The following is a 16,937-nucleotide window of genomic DNA, read 5'->3' as shown; positions in this document are numbered from 1 at the left end:
ATTTTTAATCCAAACTATTTTTAAAAAATCGATCGACAATTAAAACTAGATTCTACATAAGAATTATATAAACACACACCACAGCACAAACAGTGATATTTAAAATTTATTTGAATAAAATGTGTAGTCTATTTGGTTATTAGATTGTGTCAGTATATTAATAACTAGACTAAATTTTATTACATTTACAATACGGTTAATATGAGAAACATATGCAGATAAATATTTCATAAACGAATACCAATGATATTAATGTTTTAGCTGGAATTTCACATTCTGCATGAGTTTTACAGTTATTTGTCATATTTGCATACTCCATAAATGCATAACATTCACAGTCTAATAATTGAGCAAATGAATGATACAACAGTAGTGTTCATTATAAACATGCAAAATGTATTTATTTTATTTTAGTTTCTTGATCATTAATTATGATTTTTTAACGCTTTAGAATACTGTTTATAGCCACGACCTCTTTTATAATTACACGGATACTGTCGATTCTATTTTTAAAAACATATTAATATATTAAACGAATTAAATGTATTTTGATTTCACTTACAAGAGTACGATAATTTTAGATAATGAGACTCATTGAAGGTATCAGATATTTTTAGAGTCTAAAGGTCACAAGATATTTGATGTCTACGTTCATAATTTAATAAAGCGAATGCCTATAATTAATATCAGTAGAGTTCAATTATTATAAAGAAAATCATCTAACAAAATTTACTTCAACCATTATTATTCAAGTTATACAATATGAGATAATATCAATCTTTTCTCCTAAAACGACATAATGATCGTTGAATGAAAAAATTTATTTCTATTCAAGAGAAAATTATTAAAAATTAAAACAAACTCAGAATGCTTTCGCGAAGCAAATCTTTCATAAAATAATCAAAACGATCAATTTTTATTCGTACAAATATGTATACTACTTGGTACACTTACATAGAGCGTTTCAAAAATTTGTAAAATTTCTAAATTTGTCAACATCCCCTTTTTATTTGTACAAATATACTGTTTAGTACACTTACACAGAGCGTTTTAAAAATTTGTAAAAGTTCCAAATTCGTTAACATCCCCTTGTGGATCTTCGTATTTCCATCGCAAAAAAAAACGATCGAATGCTCCGTTTCCGATGAACCGTCGTTGACCGCGAATAGAGTCGTTTCCAAAGGTCGTGGAAAAACTTGAATCGAGCGTAGAGGAAACAGGAATGTCGAGGATGGCGAACTCTTCCAGCCATGGATCGACGTCGCCAGCGGTGGCAAGATCGACGCGGGATCGTCGATCTTGGCCCAGATGCTGGCCCGGACGAACGCGAGAGAGAATGAGAGCTAAAGGTGTCAGAGAGAAACGAAACGGAAACATAAGGAGAAACCGTGTGTATGTGTCGTTTATACAGGTCGCCCGTAAATTGGCCATGGTTGAAGCCGATCTAGAACGCGCCGAGGAACGTGCCGAGGCCGGAGAGTCGTAAGCATCCGTTTTTCAAAAGAAACAGTTCCCCTTTGTACGCCCACGCCACCCACCCCCGAGTGCCAAACGAGTTTTCTTCTCCTTTTATCTTTTCCGTCGCGCCTTCACCCTCCTTTCTCGACGACAATAACGTACCACGTGTATGGATGTGCCTAAAAACAAGCGTGCAACCCTTTTGTTTTGCCAACTCGACGCTCTTCGTTGTCGCTAACGAGTTCCGTTACGTTTGTTCGCCACCGAAAGGAAATCGGAGCTTGGAGACGCTCCGTGGAATTAATATTAAGAAAAATTCATTCGGTGAAATTTTCAGCGCCTTTTTTGAGGGGAATCAAAAGTGTTATTTTTGTAATTTATTATGTATTTAATTATAAATACATAAGTTTCGAATCAATTTCTGGTCAGTTTATGAAGTCTTTTTATGCGAGTTTTTATGTTCAAAATAATTGATAAAAATTTATCGACTAAATTAAGTTTGATTTTTTAAAAAGACGATACAGTATGTGAAAAACATATTTGTATATACACAATTTTAATTTTTAAATTCATCCGTAAGTTAATACATTTATTGCAACCTCTGATGAGATCATCAAATCGAGAATCGAAACGTCGTGTAATAAAATAAATTTCCATCACAATATATTATTTAAAATTGGGCTGCACACCGAACATAAATATTTCAAGTAGTCAAACTCCGTGATAAAGATTTCCTTTCGGTCCCTTAAATCCAAGAGAATGAATTCGTACGAAACAGATTAATAACCACAATTTAAATATATAAAAAGATAGTTTAGCTACGTTTTTCCTGTATCTTATGTTCTTCTCATCCATTCTCTTGGATAGCCAATACAGGTTTATTGAATGGTTTATTTGAGGAAGTTCAGTGCCACGTTTCTGCAGCAGGCTGATCGAGGATGGGAGGAGCAGAACCCAGAACCCTTGGGGCGTTTGCATGCGTTACATACAATTTTTGTTTTGTACTTTTTCGTTTTGTTTTTTTTTTTCAAGTCCTCATATCCTTGCTTTTTCGCATGACACGTGTGGCTGTTGATCACAGGTTGCCAGAAAACTAGTCATGGTGGAACAGGATCTCGAGCGCGCCGAGGAGAAGGCTGAACTGTCGGAAGGGTAGGTGGTTCAGTTTGTGCATGACTAGTTGTCCTCCCTGTTTCTTCTTCAACTCTACGCTTGTCTGACGCGGACGAACACTGGTCGACTAAATGTTAAAAATATTGCCAACCTTCGATATCTTAATTATTACAAGCGTTCTTCGAGAATCTCTTTTTATCTAATTTAGTTCTTGTTCTTAATTTTCAATTTCTATATCCTTATATTTAATATTTACTAGAATTAGTAATATACAAATATTTAATATTTGTATATTGTTATATAATTATAATATTATTATAACATTCTCTCGATTCTTCAAGCTATCAATAGCTGTAAATTTATTTTCGAAGATTAAAATTCTAGTATAATATACAAATATTTTATATTTAATGTATAATATTTAATAATTGTATATTATGCTAGAATTTTATTCTTCGAAAATAAATTTACAGCCATTGATAGCTTGAAGAATCGAGAGAATGTTATAATAATATTATAGTTATATTCCCTTGTGATCAAGTAAGTTTAAACTTTCTTCTTTAATTTAAACTTCAATTCTAAAAGAATTTGTATTCTAGATTAGAAAATTTTTGGTTGCTTATTTTTAAAATGCTCTGTGTCTAAAAATATGTCCACAACTTGGAATTGGAAATAAGATTGTGTGTGTAAGGGTATAATTTTGAGAGTAAAAATAAAATGACCCAAGTGTTCGTCCTTCCAACAGAAAACACGCTCAGGTAGGAACTGAACAGGTAGCCGAGATTCGTTGTAACCGTCAATTTGTTTTGCAGGAAGATCGTCGAGCTGGAAGAGGAATTACGCGTGGTTGGCAACAACTTGAAATCCCTCGAGGTCTCCGAAGAGAAGGTGAGCGTCACGAACGATTCGCGATACAAAAATACCTACGAAAACCCGGTATATCCGTTCGCTTTCTCTTCCTTTCGAATTCACTTTCGTAAGAACCGCGACAAACGCTCGATTAACTATCTCTCGAACAATTTTCGTTGTATCGTTCGAGCGAGACGTAGAAAAAGTCAACTAAAATTTACATTATACAGGGTGTTCGACCACCCCTGGGAAAAATTTTAATGGGAAATTCTAGAGGCCAAAATAAGACGAAAATCAAGGATACTAATTTGTTGATTCAGGCTTCGTTAATAAATTATAGAACATTTTCGGTAAAGAATTTTTTTCTCGAAAATGCGAAGGATTTCGAGGGTATGTGTATTCGCCCAAAATGATTGTAATTGACCTCCGCAAATAAAAATAATTTTTTCAGAATGATTTGAAAGTTTTTAATTTTGTCGAAAAATTTCTCCACTTACTGAATTTTTTTCTCAAAAGTAGTTAGGATTTCGAGGGTATGTATAATAACCAAAAATGATTGTAATTGACCCCTACGACTGAAAATAATATTTTTAGAAAGATTTGAAATTTTTTAATTTCTCCGGAAAATTTCAGCACCTACTCGAATTTTTTTCTCAAAAGTGCGTAGGATTTTGGGGGTATGTCTATTAATAAAAAATGATTGTAATTGACCCCCGCAACCGAAAATAATTTTTCTGTGAATGATTTGAAATTTTTTAATTTAATTTTATAATAACTTTTTAACGAAGCTTCAATCAACAAATTGATATTCTAGATTTTTATCTTATTTTGGTTTCTAGGATATCCCATTAAAATTTTTACCAGGGGTGGCCGAACACCCCTGTATATGTATACATAGAAGCTTTTAGTATAAAGTCTGCAAAATTTAGTTTTAAAAAGACCGAGACTCTAAAAAGTTCGATCATTCGAGAGAACAAACGGTCTCGATTCTATTGCAAGAAGAGAGATAGCGTTGAGAGTAGAAAAAAGTCTGTATTCTCGACTAGAGACAACGCAATAGGAAACGAATACGCGAGGAAAACAAATTTTGCAAGTGTTCGGTAAACACGTAGACGTAAAAACGTAGAGAGATTATCGGATAGATTTACGGGCGTCGTCGGAGCAAACAAATGATTCGTTTCGAGATAGATAATGCTCACGTTACTGTATATAGGCCAACCAGCGCGAGGAGGAGTACAAGAACCAAATTAAGACTCTTACCACTCGTCTAAAGGAGGTACAGATCCTTTGACAGTGTTTTGCATCTTGTTTTGCCAAGTGTGTGATTTGTCGTCGCGAGATTTACACAGTTTTTCACTAAACCATTAACTCTTCGAACCTAGTGGTTTCCAAAAAGAAAAAGAAAATTTAAACTGCTCCTAGAATCGTTAAAGTTTTCCGTGTAAAAGAGTTGATTAAATTATTAACGTTTATCTATATTAAAAAATTTTCGTTTTCGACCATTTAAGATTCTAACGTATCCCCGCCATTTTGGAAAACACTGCGCCAAATCGTTACCACACACTCGCCCCTTTTACTCCACACATAATCGCTGTAACCGATGTGTTTTATTTCGTTTATTTTATTTCTCTGATCCTAACGTGAGATTGTTTTTCTCTCTTTTTTTTACGCTTGACTAAAAACAGGCGACGCAAAGAGAAGAGACTTTTGTGGGCCAGGTGAAGATACTGGACAGCCAATTGAAAGAGGTAAGTCTATGTCGGGTGAACCGAACCGGAAGCGATAGATTCGAGGCGGAGAATTTTAAATTCGTGAGTTTCCGGCTTTAGAAAAAAAGAAATACAGAAACGGTTGGTTTGGGTCGTACACGTTTCGTTTCATTAATCGTTGGAATTTAATTATTTTACTTTTTATCTTTTGATCTTGGTGGTTTAATTAGACACCGATTCCATTGTAGAATTTCCTCCTTTTATTTTTGCACATATTTCACGTTTCAGTCACGTACCGACGTTTCGCATATTACGCATAAGTACGAGGAACGAACAAAATAATTGTGAAAAGAATTTTTTTTAACGAGCGATTAATTAATGTTTCGAGCTGGGTAGAGGGATATCGATATCATCTGTATTTACAATTACGAGGTACGATTATTGGAGTGTTCAGTGTTCTGTAATGAAGACGTAACGTTGATCGACGTGTGCAATTAACTAACTGTATTCGCGTATTTATTTAAAAAAAAAATTAAAAGCATGGAGTGGAGTTTACTAATATGAAATAATAAAGTTACTGTAAATCCGTCGATTTTAAAAAGAAAATATGTAATCTTGTATAAATCTGATCACATATGATTTACATATGCGTAATACGTTAACGTATTGTAACGCAAATTGTTAACGTATGCACGAGACCTTCTTAATCGTAGATGTACAAATTTTAAAATCGATGACAAATCACGTGAAAACGATATCATTATGCGTATTTATATATTCTTCCTGTCACTATAGGCTGAAGCTCGCGCCGAGTTCGCAGAAAGATCCGTGCAGAAACTCCAGAAGGAGGTCGACAGGCTCGAAGGTGCGTATTCATCGACCTTTTCGTTCATTTCATCTATCGTTCGTGATTTTAGTTATCATGACTTTCTCAAATAGCCATCACATATTTCCTTTTAATTCAACAATGGCGTAGAATTACTTGCTATTACCTGGATAGTATTTTCATGGAGAATTCTACCTCTAGAATTTACGTTCTTTATCAAAATACGAAAGAGAGAGAGAATTACAGAATCGAAGGGAGCAGAATATGAAAACCGAAGCTGTACCATAAAGCTAAGATCATGGTAATTCGTTAGGCATTCATCGACACCCGTTCAACCAGTTTCCAAATTCAGAGAGAACCCATTTGCACTGAATCGATTTATTTCACTAGATAAACTTGAATATGTTTAAAGATTAATGAGATTTTGGAATTTCAAATTTACGTGGAAAGGATTAGTTGAACACACGCTATCTCAACCAGTAAATTTTAGGTTCGACCGACTGTTTTTGGGATAACTGGTCACGTAGTTTTGAAAGAAATAATATTCTGTTTGTGTACTATAAAACGAGATTTCTTCGTTTTGAAGGAAACAGATATCCCACAGTAACACATAATTTTTTAACAGGTTCAAGTATAGAGTAGACTTATTAAAAAATCAAAAAAAATTTAAAAATCAATCGTTTCCATTTGTATTCCCCTTCTGGGAGGAAAAGAATCTGTCGATGACACGAATACGTTGAAGTATTTCATGACATGTTCCCTCAATTACATTCTTAATTATATCCTATCAATACTGTACAAGTTAAAAATACATAAACTTTCCATTTATCATTGTTAGATGAAAATATCACAGCATAAATATTAATGAAGAACGTTTAACGTAAAACTACGTTAACAAGTAAACAAGTGAAATTGCAGTTTAAACTCTGGAAACCCAACCCTTTGGGTGCTGAAAGGTACCGTGTGCGGAAATCATATAGACATATCTGTCTAGTATATTCACAGGACGCCTATAGGCGTTCACCGCACGCCGAGTGAACGTTTACGTACGATTAAAGCACTCAAAGAGTTAAAGACTTCTGTTAATTATTTGCTATATAAACGACCTCACTGATTGTATGGTGGTGGAGAACATTAGGGTGGCTTGTTAATACTGGGTGTCTCGTTTAAATAAGTACAGTAGGATATCTCAAAAGGAGTTACAGTTATTAAAAAAATGTTCGTACAAAAGTTGTTTGGTAGGACGTGCTACATCATGTAGTACTAATTGTTTTTTTTTTGTAGTTGGAGTAGTGAAGGAGATTTGAAGGTCGATCCAATTTTTAAAAATGAAATGTTCTATTTTTTCTTCAGAAAGTAACAGCAGGGACAATCCAAAGAGGTGCTATACGATATTATTCTGAGTTCGATAAAGATAAATCGTTATCTCGAATTCGTGAAATTCATCCATATTCAATTATTTCCCACACGTGCTTCTTTCTCAATCTCTGTTTATAATATCATAATTGTAGTAACTTGATACGAACACAACCAACGTTGCTACGTTAGCACCAACAATAGCACCTCTTTGGATTTGTCTCAGTATCTGCTGTTACTTTCTGAAGAAAAAAATATAGCATTCCATTTAAGAAAATTAGATTCACCTTCAGATCTCCTCCGCCACCCCACCCACAAAAAATCAATTAGTACTACATGATGTAGCCCGTCCTACAACTTTTGTACGAACATTTTTTTAATAACTACAACTCCTTCCGAGATATCGTGCTCTGTACTCGCTTAAACAAGACACCCTGTAGACATTAGAGAAAGCAGGAGTAAAATAATGGTCAATTATAATTTATTTTAGAATTTGAATCATTTCAGATTTAACCCAAACTATTGCTTTTTGCTCTAAAACACTTATAAATCTTTACTTTGTAATATACTGTTGAATTTTCAGTTTACTGTGACACATTTTATTTTGTAATTTTTATTTGGATGAGAATTTTACGCATTTGTGCTTGGAACATAGGAAAATATTTTTACACACATTTTTAGGGCACATACCCACCATATTGGTCCTGCCATTTATAGTTTGGTATATTTGTCTACAGATTCTTAGTCAACGATCCCAAAAACACCGCAAATAGTATTTTTCAATCTGGTCGATTTTCTAGAATTTGGTATATTTAACTCCTGATTTGTAATCAGTTACTCTGCAACCTCACGAGTAACAATAACTTAGGATACCAAGAATTCCCAATATATTCGAGGGAAGAACTAGTGTAACAAAGGGTTAAAATTCTAACTAATTACCCAGACGTTCAACAGATTGTACGATCGACAGATTCTTCTCCCTGTTAAAGACAATCATCCCCGTGGTTTCCAAAGTGAAACGGTAAAAACCCAAATCCCGTAATTTGCCAGAAGAACTAACACATCAACGACCAGAGAAAACGATGATGTAATATCGCGTGGTCGCGTGTGACGTGTGTTGTGCATACATTCATCCTCTAACCGACGGCTGCAGCTAGCGCGTGTGGTTTGCGTGTGTTCCCTCTAACCAGTAATCTTTCCAGACGACCTTGCCGCCGAGAGAGAGAAAAACAAATTGCTCCAGGAGGAGATGGAAGCCACCCTGCATGACATCCAGAACATGTAGATCGTGTCTCGCGGCGGACAGAGACACGGCTAAAAACACACACAAATTATAGACACGTTCAGAGAGAAAGAGAGAAAGAGAGAGAGAGAGAGAATCACTGAGTGATAGAGGAACAAAAAAAAAAGAAACAAAAAACGAAACGTAAAGCTAAAAAGTCAGATTGGAAAAAGGGAGACGGAACGAAAACAGACGCCGAGAGAGCGACGAAACGATTGAAAACACGCTGTGCGGCGCGTGTGTGTGCGAGTGTGTGTGTATGCGTGCGTGTGTATGGTGCACACCACCCATTATCGTTCACGGACCTAAAAAAAAAACCATTGCAGTCTCTTTTAGGCTAGACTCACATCTCCCCCTCCCCCTACCATTGTACACCCATCAGCAACGCGCCGATTGGTGCGGTTCTTACGTGTGTATGCTAGTGTGCGTGTGTGTGTTGTTGCATGCCTGTGTGTTTTGCGCGCGAGAAAGACTCCTCGCTCCCTTCGCCTTCGAACATGTTTCTTTTTTTCTTTTTCTTTTGCGTTTTTCAGTTTTGTCCGAGTGGTTTCCTTCTTGATGCGCTGCGTTCCCTCCGCGATGGTCGGCGCAGACTAGTCCACGGACCAAAAATTGCTATTAAGACTTCCAGTAAACTTTCGGTATTTATAAGTTCCTGTAGAGCTCATTTATTTAACACGTTTTCCACATCTAAAGATATCCTCGACATTTGGTCGAATTATAGAAATATTCGATAATTTAGTGTATCTGTTACCTGGAGAACCTAGAGAATTAATTTTTTCAGCTTCCTAGTGACAAAATCACCCATATAGTGGGTTGAAGTAACGTTATTTATAATTTTACAAACGCATTACAATTCTTTTATCATAAACAATACTGAAACGTGTTACAAACTTAAAATGACGGTCACCAGTGACCGCCATGGTAAACGTGTTAAATTTGTTTTTGGGTCTCAGCATTTTTCGAACTTATAAATATCGTGTACAATGGAAAACTCTTGATAAGAAATTTTTGTTTGTGAGTTTTGTACCCAATAACCACTATGAGATTCCGGTAGCGTGAGGGGGGCAAGGGTTCTTTCTTTGACCTTGGAGCGATTAGGCAACATCCAGCCTGCGTGAAAGAGCTCTTGTTCTCGATACCGATTCTCAACAATAAAACTCTTGAGTGGACGAACGTGGAATACGATACGAACCACGGAAATTGTAGACGTAACGGGAACGCAGAGGGGAGGGAATAGTATGGTACGATAGTTGTGCGAAACAGACGCAGAGGCGATCGATCGAAGCGTGCACGTCGGGAAAGAATTTCCAATGCGACTCTGTCAAGTATTTTCAGACCCGGGTGCGTTTCGCCCACGCGTGTCGTCTCGATTACGCGGAGACATCGACCCTCGGACACCTTGCTATTGCGCTATTTACCGTCTGATCTATTTTTATTTTACGTCCAGTCCTCGTTAAAAATTATGCTCCATCGGTCGAAGCTGAAGAAATCACAAATTCGAATCGTGAGTCTATTTTTTACAATGACGCAGCATTTAATCAACCCTCTATTGTATTATACCCCTTAAGGAGGAAATTAATTGGAACCTGCAAGTACTCTCAAATCTCGCAAAACTTTACAAGAGATTGGTTTCAATAGAATTTTAACCCACCTCAAGGAAAAAGATTGTTGTTCATATTCAAAGTAAAAAATAAGATTTTCAAGCCTTATTAGATGTTCCTAACCCCTTGAGAAAGAAATTAATTGGAACTTACAAGTATTCTCAAATCTCGCAAAACTTTACAAGAAATTGGTTTCAATAGAATTTTAACCCACCTCAAGAAAAAGAATTGTTGTTCATAGGGATTGTTTTCGTTGTACAATAGAGGGTTGAAACATTTTCTGCTGCTTTTACCTCGTTTGCCTCCAAAGTAGTCAACTTAGCAAAGCTACCATTCGTCCATCGAACTCTTCCAGAATAATTTTAGAGATTCCGACTAATTTTGCGGAAGGTACCCTTGCGGATGAATATTTGGCCGATTCGAGCTGTCTAGCAAGTTTTTTTTCGACGTGGGGCCGTGTCGCGGGTTCTTCGGTTAAGAAAAGAGAAGCACGGAGCGTTAGTTTTGCTTCTCGACGCCTACATTCCTCGTTCCTTGGCGGCTCAGCGCCCGCGAGAAGAAGTTTCTTCCATGCTCATTCCCTTATTCGTGATAATCAAGAATTGTGATTCTTTAAATACGCCCACTGCCAGCACTCCTACCGAGGTGAAAAATTCGTCGCGGTTTAGTATCCAAGATTAAACTGATTCGCGACGATTCCATAATTTTCGTAGTCGAAGTTAGATAGTTTAGTAGAGCTCAGCTTGCGACCTAAAATTGAAGTTTGGAGAACCCGGGACATCGTATAATGAACTTGTGTATATTTGTATTCCAATTACACGGGCCTTAGAAGACACGGTGTAATCGAAAGAGATACAGTTTCTGGTTCCTCTCGAAAAACAGATCAAACATGTAGGATACAATTTTTCCGTACGGGGATCCATTTTTGGGAAAATCGATTTCGAAAATCTTTACATCTACGAACTCGATTTTCTATGGAACTCATGTTAGAGAATTTCCTTCTACGTTTTTCAAGAGGAAGCGGGTTTATTTCGAACCGTGTCTTTTATGCTACCTTGTATTTAACAAAGAAAGATTCCTCTTGAAAAAGTAAATACAAAGCGTAGAGTAACAATTTTCCGTAGGAGTTTCCTTTCTCGAGAAAAATTAACTTCGAAGATACGTGGCGCAGGTGAACGATACCTCGTAATTTCGAACTCGATTTTCTGGAGAACAATAGCACCTATGAAAAAACTTCTTCCTACATTTTCGATGTACATTTTCAAATGGAATCAAATTCTTTAGGGTTGAAACACAATTTTTTTTACGATATCGTTTTCTATCCAGTAAAAAAGGAATCGTTATCGAAGAATCGCAACGGTTTCGCTGAGATTAGATCCGCGGTACAATGAAAAGCGATACTGTTTTGAATTCCTCTCGGAAAAACAAACCGAAAATATGCAATAAAATTTTTTCGTACGAGCTTTCGGTTTCGAGAAAATCGGCTTTGAAGATCCAACCTATTGAAAGCGCGCGCAGGGTCGCGTGCCCCGCGAACTTTTAAATTCGATTTTCTCGAGAACGAGGGCTCTGAGGAGAAAACTTGTTCCTACATTTACGATGTAGTTTTTCAAAAGAATTCAAAGCATTCGGGCTGAAAACACGGTTTTTTTACGAGATCACCTTGCAATCAGCAAAATATCGGATCGTTCGACCAAACGATCGAAGAATCGCGAAGATCGCGATGAGATACGTATCGCGATGGATCGAAAACCCGTAATCACGAAGCATTCCACGACGCGACGGTGAATCTGTATTCGACGAACACAGTAATCGTTAGAACGAGCTGAGCCACTCGACAGTTACCGATCGTGCCTGTATATATTTATTATAGAAGTAATATGATCACGGCCAATCGAACCTCGACGCTGAAAGCGCGTTTCCACGTGGACGCGCGAAAGAAAGAGAAAAAGAAACGACACGAGGGTTTAAGAAAAGAAAATAATAGAAAGAAAAGGATGAACTTCCACTTCGCGACGCATTACTTCACCTTGCATTATTCATTGCTGCTACTGTTTAATTTAGTATCGTTCTTATCGGTGACGATTTCGCGCGGAAACATTTTTCTCCTCTTCGTCGTTGCGAGAAATAGTGCACCACTGCCCCTCGAACCGTTTCGACGCGTTTTCGATCCCTTCGATGATCCGCGTGACGATTTTCCCGCAGTGGAAGGTCTCCTCGGGTGCCTTTTCGAGACGTATCCGTAAAGCTCTGCTACACAGTTTGTCGATAAAATTCGTTTATAAGGTTTCAAGCATAATATCGTGCAATATTCACCGAACTCGATAGACACTTTTCGTCGTGCGTCGTCTATTTTGTTCGAGAGGAGTTGATTTATTTAAGAGACGCCGAAATTTTCCAATCACGAGATCTCAAAAAGTCACCCGAAGAGAAAGCAAGAAGAACATTCCGATCGTTACGCAAAGAATACAAAAAGAAGCAAGCACAATAACGATTTCGTACGCGTCCTGCCGTTAACGATGATAATTTTTGTTATGCCCCAGAAAACGAATGCCGACAGAGAGTGAGAAAAAGGCGAAAAAGAAAAAAAAACGCAGATACTTGAGTTCACGAGAGTTTTAGTTTATTAAATTACTTAATATTAATAAAACGAATGGAACGATAATAACACTAATATCATTGTAATGATAATGATTATTATATATATTGCTATTATTATAAAACTGTTTATAATATATATTTTAATTTTGAAAAAACAGTGTGTCGTTTGTTGTTGTTCTTCTTTTTTGTATTGTTGTTTTTGTGTTGTCTACATTTTATTGTTTTACTGGAATTTTGGTACCGTTTGACGCGTTTAACAAACTGATCCATCGCGGCCACGCGAATAACACACGCTGCCCGTTGTGTGTAGACTCGTGTGTAGTTGTTGCATGCCAAACACACAACAGAAGAACTGCCTGCGGTACGTATCGAAGAAACAACGGTGAGTAGACCAGCTTGTTCTTTATTTGCTATTTTTATAGGAGTGAACCCGTCCAGTGTGTCCCGTTACCTAACATGACCCTTACCTTTTCCGGCATTTTCTTTTCCGATCCACGTATTTTTCCGTTTACCCCGTAACAACCAGATGTCTACGTTATTTGTCAAAGTGAAAAGGTCTTAATTTCTTAATAAAAAGGAACAACATATCGGGGGAATGCTAAAACTGATATTTAGAAATTCTTCTTAGGAATATAAAATGTCTGATATAAATTTTTAGCGAACAAAAAATGCAATAGCTTGTAGTCGAATAACAAACGTTCTCTAAAATGTTCAATCTTGCACAGGTAAATTTATACAATCCTCTAAATGTTTCGATTCGATATAAATAAATTAGTCTTCGTTTATATTATGAATAGAAATGTATCAAAGAAAATTTTAGGAGAAAATTACACAGATGAAAGTATTAATTAGGAGTTAAAAAAAGGATCAAACGGAAGAAAAAAATTTCCTTATTTAGTCTAGCTTAGTATGAGGTAATAAATTTATTTAAACGTCTTTTGAGCGCCTCTAGGTTTCGTAGACAGCGGGTCTAGAGCTACGTTTCCACGCGTAAAAATTTTAAATAAATAATTACGATTGTGGGAACGTGGTATTACAAGGAAGATTGATAGACTAAGAATTAGATTTCTACTTTGTGCTCCTCTCATTAATTGTAAATATTACTAAATTGCCAATTAGAGAAGTTCAAGTGCCTCGGACGCTCTAAATTGGCACGGAAGGAATAAATAACAGCCTAAGAATTATTCTTACGTTTTATGTGCTTCTCTCTCGTATATATAAATATTCTTGAATCACTTTTCTTGCACGCTGAAAATTGCGTGGAGGAATTCCTACTTTCTAGTACTTCAGGAAGTACTATCGAATTGTCAATTAGTGAGATTTAAATGCTTTTATGTAACGTAACTTGCAATGAAGGAATAGCTAATAGATAATAGTGCCTAGCTAGTGATTTATTTCATATTACATTTGCATCGTGAATTACAGAACACCCATACACTTTATCGAAAGAAACATCAATTTCATTGGTCATGAACGAAAGAAAGAAAAACATATAAAACTATTCCAAGTCCCCGCTTCCTATCCGCAAAGCAACGCTTCGATAAATATAAATTAACAGCTTTAACGCTAGAGTCTAGACTATTTTCCTTGAACACGCGACAGAGTAGCCGACGACCGACCAGGAGGATGACGCTTCAAATAACCGTGCGAATGCTTGCAGATGAAATGGTGGTTGAGAAGGAGAAATACAAGGAGATCGGAGACGGCTTGGACCAGGCGTTCATGGAGCTCTACGGCGTCTAACGAGCCACTAACCAACCCTTCTAACGCTTCGACCAAAACAAAAACAAATAAATATACAGACACCTTTCTCACAATCTCGCTTGCTCTTAACAAACGTAATCCGTAAGTCATTTGCGAGCATTTTAACCCACTTACTCGCCGCTAACGACCGAAGCTTATTATCCAGCGAGGTGCACTGATAAACCACGTATCGGACGAGATAACTTCTTGCCTTGAATGCATGGTGCGCCATTCGAGGTAATTAGGGAGATCAGATTTGCGTGAAAGAAATTTTTTTATTCGAGAGAAACATTGTAAATTCAGGATGGTATTGCTTTTGTCGTGTGTGAAACTATGTACAGTGTCAATCAGCTTAGTTTAAATATTTTTTGTATGCTTATAAGAAAATAGGGAATTTTGAAAAGAAACAATGCAAGAAGTGGCATTTTATTAAAGAATAAATATGTGTTTTCTGAGAAGTGTTAAAATTTGACATTCCCCCCTTTTTTCTCGGAACCATGTAATATATTTTAAGCTGCTTTTTGAAGTATTTAAAACGTTAATATCTTAGCAAATTTTAGTTGTTTTCTATTAAATTTTTACAGATTCTCATTAAACTCTAGTACATGATTTTTTTATATGTAATTTCATATATGATCTCCTAATTATTTTGATCGGTGTATCCCGACAGGGAACATAATAATTTTATTTTAACATTGTAATACTAAATCACTCATATTTAGTATTTTATCGACTCACAACAAAGGCAAGGAGTCAAGAATCGTCGTTTTCATCACCAACATATCGCTCATCGCACGGTCATTTTCACGACGATAATACATTTGATTTTCGTGTTACAATAAAACCTCGATCATCCAGATTAGTGAAACAAAGATACCTCCAAACAGGCAAAAAATACGTTCAAACGGAAAATTTATCAAGATTTTAGCAACACCAATACTCAAAATTAGAGTTGAGACAATTTGAGTAATTTCACATTTAAAATTTTTAAGTAAAGGCAGTGTCAAATCATTAAATTCAAAGATAAACCTACCGTGGCAAAACTAGCTTAATGTTTTTTTTAATTTTATGGGGATACTACTTTAGTTCACATAACAAATTTGAGTAACCGTAGGGTCTGTATAGAAATTTATATATCATTAAGTTATAAAATATTATAACTGTAATTTACAGATCCTGCAGTGTAACTTGATATGTGACCAGAAATTTCATTTCAGCTCCGATACAATGATTTTTTTTGTACTTTTAAATGTAATCAAAATTCGAAACCAATATAAAGAGTTGAATAAAAATAAAGCTGAAAAAGAAATCGTCACTTAAATAAGAAAGTCCACCCAATCGATTAGGTCCAGATAATGGAGATTTTATTGTATATAAAATACAGAACTCTCGATGAAGGAATATTTTAATTTCTAGGCTACATATTATTTTACGTTTAAGAGTGAGATATCAGGGCAGGGTTACGAGTGTTTATTGTTTCGAACGTCTAACGCAATCACCTTTCGTTTCAGACGAGCTTGTACACGAGAAAGAAAAGTACAAATACATCTGCGACGACCTGGACCTGACCTTCACCGAATTGATCGAGAAGAATTAATTGATAGTCGGCGATCGGACACGTCCATCGGCTGTCGAAGATCGTTTGGCCGCCATCGAAACGACCGAATACGATCGTGGTCGCTTTGCCAAACTGGCCAGCCCGCTTACGTGTAACTTTGTTATTGTAACTGAAAATTGCTGCGTCATAAAACTACGTTCCGCGTTCTTCATTTTTTTTATTTATCGATGAAACTCTGCGTTCCTTTTCAGTTCTTTATGTAAATTAATCCGACCGGCAACCATAGAGTTAAAATCCCAGTCGTGACACAGATTTACGTATTTATTACTCGCCTTTCCCCATTTGTTTATAATTTTTCTCCTCGTCACGCGACGAACGTGCCCGGTAAGTACTCGGTTTCGTCGACGCGCGGTTTTCTTACGGTTAACGAGACGCAACTACATGTATAACCACAGAGAAACTCAGGCGAATAAAGATTGAGCCCGGAGGTTGTCCATTTTCCTAGCGACGTTGCCATAAACCGTCCTGCTGGAAACGTTTCAACCCAGGAACTAATCACGTTACAATAAAAGGCTTAAAAAATATACACGGTGCTCTTCTATTTTCCTACGCGTATCAAGAACCATATACACCCTCCAACGATCGTCCTTCCCAAATCTGACAGTCGTTGGTGCAACGACCAAAAAACTTAGATTAGCCGCGTCGTTCCACGGTCCCTCTACTAAACTGAACAATAACACCTACGTTTACGTCTTTGTCTCTCTCTCTCTCTCTCTCTCTCTTTCTAATAAAACTTGTTAAACTGTCCTAACTAACCAAGTGTCTAACACCGTCCAAC

The 16,937-nt window shown here is 36.5% G+C and overlaps 1 protein-coding gene across 17 annotated transcripts in view; it reads left to right on the top strand.

Moving 5' to 3' along the window:
• LOC122401245 (tropomyosin Per a 7.0102) overlaps window positions 1–16,937 on the top strand; it is a 56,768-nt gene that overhangs the window by 36,022 nt on the left and 3,809 nt on the right. For 2 of the 17 annotated variants that reach the window (XM_043403265.1, XM_043403268.1), the window contains 5 exons: window positions 2,540–2,610; window positions 3,384–3,459; window positions 5,106–5,168; window positions 5,925–5,994; window positions 8,514–16,078. In XM_043403265.1, the coding sequence (XP_043259200.1) occupies window positions 2,540–2,610; window positions 3,384–3,459; window positions 5,106–5,168; window positions 5,925–5,994; window positions 8,514–8,596 (363 nt within the window). In that variant the 3' untranslated portion in view covers window positions 8,597–16,078. Of the gene's footprint in view, window positions 1–1,411; window positions 1,483–2,539; window positions 2,611–3,383; window positions 3,460–4,633; window positions 4,697–5,105; window positions 5,169–5,924; window positions 5,995–8,513; window positions 16,875–16,937 lie in introns of those variants that run through there. The other 15 variants (XM_043403256.1, XM_043403263.1, XM_043403254.1 and 12 more) reach the window with 14 other exon arrangements.

Source organism: Colletes gigas, unplaced genomic scaffold, assembly GCF_013123115.1.
Source record: "Colletes gigas isolate AHSC1104 unplaced genomic scaffold, ASM1312311v1 Colletes_gigas_Sc00023, whole genome shotgun sequence".
In the NCBI taxonomy this organism is placed as follows: Eukaryota; Metazoa; Arthropoda; class Insecta; order Hymenoptera; family Colletidae; genus Colletes; species Colletes gigas.
This window is presented reverse-complemented; position numbering and strand designations above follow the sequence as displayed.